Source organism: Ovis aries, chromosome 26 (genome assembly GCF_016772045.2).
Source record: "Ovis aries strain OAR_USU_Benz2616 breed Rambouillet chromosome 26, ARS-UI_Ramb_v3.0, whole genome shotgun sequence".
NCBI lineage: Eukaryota > Metazoa > Chordata > Mammalia > Artiodactyla > Bovidae > Ovis > Ovis aries.
Genome location: NC_056079.1, coordinates 6,178,779 through 6,181,995, shown reverse-complemented (window position 1 = coordinate 6,181,995; position 3,217 = coordinate 6,178,779). Strand labels below are relative to the sequence as shown.

The 3,217-nt window shown below is 54.6% G+C and overlaps 1 protein-coding gene across 1 annotated transcript; it reads left to right on the top strand.

The window, feature by feature from the left end:
* The first annotated feature begins 971 nt into the window (after positions 1 to 971).
* Positions 972 to 2,778, top strand: LOC121818081 (beta-defensin 1). Its single transcript, XM_042241474.2, has 2 exons — positions 972 to 1,059; positions 2,537 to 2,778. Exons 1-2 carry the CDS (start codon positions 1,002 to 1,004, stop codon positions 2,671 to 2,673), a joined length of 195 nt encoding a protein of 64 aa, XP_042097408.1. The 5' UTR covers positions 972 to 1,001; the 3' UTR covers positions 2,674 to 2,778.
* Positions 2,779 to 3,217: the final 439 nt, after the last annotated feature.

Genomic DNA, 3,217 nt, shown 5'->3' with positions numbered 1-3,217 from the left:
GAGACGGGCTCCTTGAGGTGGGAGCCTACTGTGTTCTCTCTTCTGCTGGCTTAAGGGTTAAAGCCATCTTTCCGTTTGCCCCAAACTCTGTCTCCACAATTTTTATTCAGATCTGGTGGGCAAAGGAAACCAAGATTTTGGCAGAGACTGTTGCTGCCATCCAGGCTAGCTGGCGTGGGGAGCAGGTTGGGACCACTGGGTCTCTTCCCTCAGTGCTCCAGGGGCTGGAAAGAGCGTGGCTGTCTCTGCGGATGCTGGGAGTCAGCAAGTCTTGCCCAGGGAGTGAAACTGCCTCTGAACGAGTTAGTCCCTATTTGAGCCTGAAACAGCCTTTCATGGAAACAGTGTATGTGTTAGTTGCTTAGTCGTGTCCGACTCTCTGCAACCCGGTAGACTGCAGCCCACCAGGCCCCTCAGTCCATGGGACTCTCCAGGCAAGAACACTGGAGTGGGTTACCATTTCCTTCTCCAAAAGGAACTATAGAAATAAAGAAAGTGAAGTCTCTCAGTTGTGTCTGACTCTCTGCAACCCCATGGACTATAGCCCACCAGGCTCCTCCATCCATGGAATTTTCCAGGCAAGAATACTGGAGTGGGTTGCCAGTTCCTTCTGCACAGGAAAACAGTGGGCAGATTCAAAGCCCTGGAGGGGCGAGGGTGGGGCTGGGGAGCGGGTAAGCAAAGGTTCAGCAAGAAGTCTGTGCCCCTTGCCACACCCCTGCCCATCAGCTGAACTGACTGCCAGGGAGAAGCTTCTGGTCAAAAGGGCAGCAGGAAAGCTTTTTCTGGGGTTTTCGACAGCCTCATTAGCATAACAGTGACTGACCCTGCTTTGTTCTACAAACGCCACTCCCATGACACACAGGGAAGAGGCTCAGTTAACCAGTTCCTAATAACCAAATCCACAGCCAGCGCGGAATTCCTCCCGGAACCTGGGACCTTTATAAAGCGGCAAGCGCAGCCTCTTCTCCAGCATCAGCTGCAGAGCTCGTGACGCCAACATGAGGCTCCATCACCTGCTCCTCGTGCTCTTCTTCGTGGTCCTGTCTGCTGGGTCAGGTGAGCTCGTGGGAGCCCCGGAGGGAGCCGCGGGCTCTCTCTCTCTCCTGTTTCTACCTCCTTCTGTCCTGCTACCCTCATCTACACGTGGTCAGACTAAACCCACCGCAGTTGATGCTTCTGAGAAGCCAGCGCTGAGTCCTTAGTAGCGAGAGGGGTCTGAGAACCGTCCTGCAAAATTCCTGGCTGTTTCTAAGCCACTCTAGTGAGCCAAAGCTTCTGAGCCCGTCTCCTCACTGGTTTCATGAGGAAGAAACCGAAGATGCCTCTGATAAGTGACTCTCCTTTTTTTCTTTTTCATAAAAGCAAGATATTTGATTTTGTCCCATGACAGAAGCGCAGAATGTCGCTTTATAAATCTATTTGAAGGGTGGTGGCTCTGGGCGACGGGAGAAGTCCAGAGGAGAGTCAGGCCGAGCCTGGGCTTCAGAGGCTGCCCTTGAGACGCTCCGGGCTGAGTCTCCTCCAGGACACGTCGCTGAAGATGCGACCCTCACTCCACAGCTGGGAGGCAGCGCATCCAAAGCAGTGTGCAGGATCGGCTGTCTAATGTTCATCTTACCCTTGATATTTCCAGAAATTGGATGAAAATATGTAGGAAGGAAGGAGGGAGGGATGGAGGGAGGGAGGGAGAGGACGCGGAGACACTGAGACACCTGATTAAGTGTCAGAAATCAACTTGAAAAGCCCTTGTCTGGTCAGTGTTGTTTATGGCTGTAACCCAGCTCTTAGCACAGTGGCAGGGAGAGAGGACAGGGGAGTAAGGAAGACGGCCTCTCAGTGGCCGGGGCCTGGGTTCAATCCCTCGGGGAGGAACTAGAGAGGGACCAGAGGCGCCTTGTGGCCAAAAGAGAGAGAGGGGTGTGAGGAGGACGGGAAGGCGGCTGGCCAGGAGGAAACCACACGGGGAGGAGGAGAGGGGCTGACTCGCACCAGCGCTGGGAGCGATCCGAGCCAGTGGAGACAATGGTACAAAACTTTTTCTCTGAGCCATCGTCACCGTCAGCTGTAAGTTCCTGTGAGAGTAAGCTCTCTTTAAACAGTTCTTACACTCTCAGCGGCATCTTCTCCTCCTATCTCAGCTCCACTGCTTGACTGACTCCATGAGGTGGAAAACTAAAGGGTGAAGATAGACCCCCGCGGGCCGCTTCTGACTCCTGGCGGGAGGGTGGATGCAGCAGAGCTTCCCGGTCTTTGCCCTCGTGGTGGAGCTGACCCCGCACACAACCGGGGTCCTCACGCCCCAGTCCCTCGGCCTCTGGTTCTGGAAACATGAGGATCCACCAGAGCCTGGGCAGGGTCAGCGTCTGTCTGGAAGCTGAGCCACGGGGTCCTGGACTCACATCTTATTGTCATGAAGCCGTGTCCGCATCTCAGCACAGAAAGCCCCAGGGCCTTGCTCAGAGGGGACACAGCTGGCCTTCTCGAGATGCCGTTTTCCTGCTGACACGTTTATCCCTCTTTGTTCTCTTTTTAGGATTTACTCAAGGAGTAAGAAATCGTCTAAGCTGCCATAGGAATAAAGGCGTCTGTGTGCCGAGCAGGTGCCCTAGACACATGAGACAGATTGGCACCTGTCGCGGGCCCCCAGTAAAATGCTGCAGAAAGAAGTAACAGAAGGCGAAGACGCGGCCAGGACCGATGTGGAGTCAGAAACTGCGCCCTTAGACAGAGCATCTAAAATTTAAACCAGAATAAATTTTGTTCAAAGTTAAAGAATCTTGCCCACTGGTCATTGAGGTTGTTGTGTGGTGTCTGATCCCAGGTGAATTCCAAAATCCCTGAAGATGCTCTCTGAGCTCCCCACGGGAACCGCTGGGGAATTATGATGGGGTGCTCTGTGCTCCCAGAGGTGTGGCCCCCTGTTCCATGGGGGCCTACCTTCCCCAGCCCCTCTGCCTGTTGTCCTTCCTGCTTCCCGGCCCAGGGCACCCTGACCTGCCCTGTGTCTCCCCTCAAACATACACCCCAGGGGTCCAGAATCACCAGCACACCAGTCCCGTAGGAAACCCCCTGCCCCTGCTCCAAGAGGAAACCCCCCTCCTCTGTCCCCCTGCAGCCCTCACTTCCATTTGGTTTGTGCTTCTTACTCCTGCCTTGTGCGCTCGTGGATACCCTTCTGATTCCCTTTTGGGCTATAAGATCGCTATAGGCATGG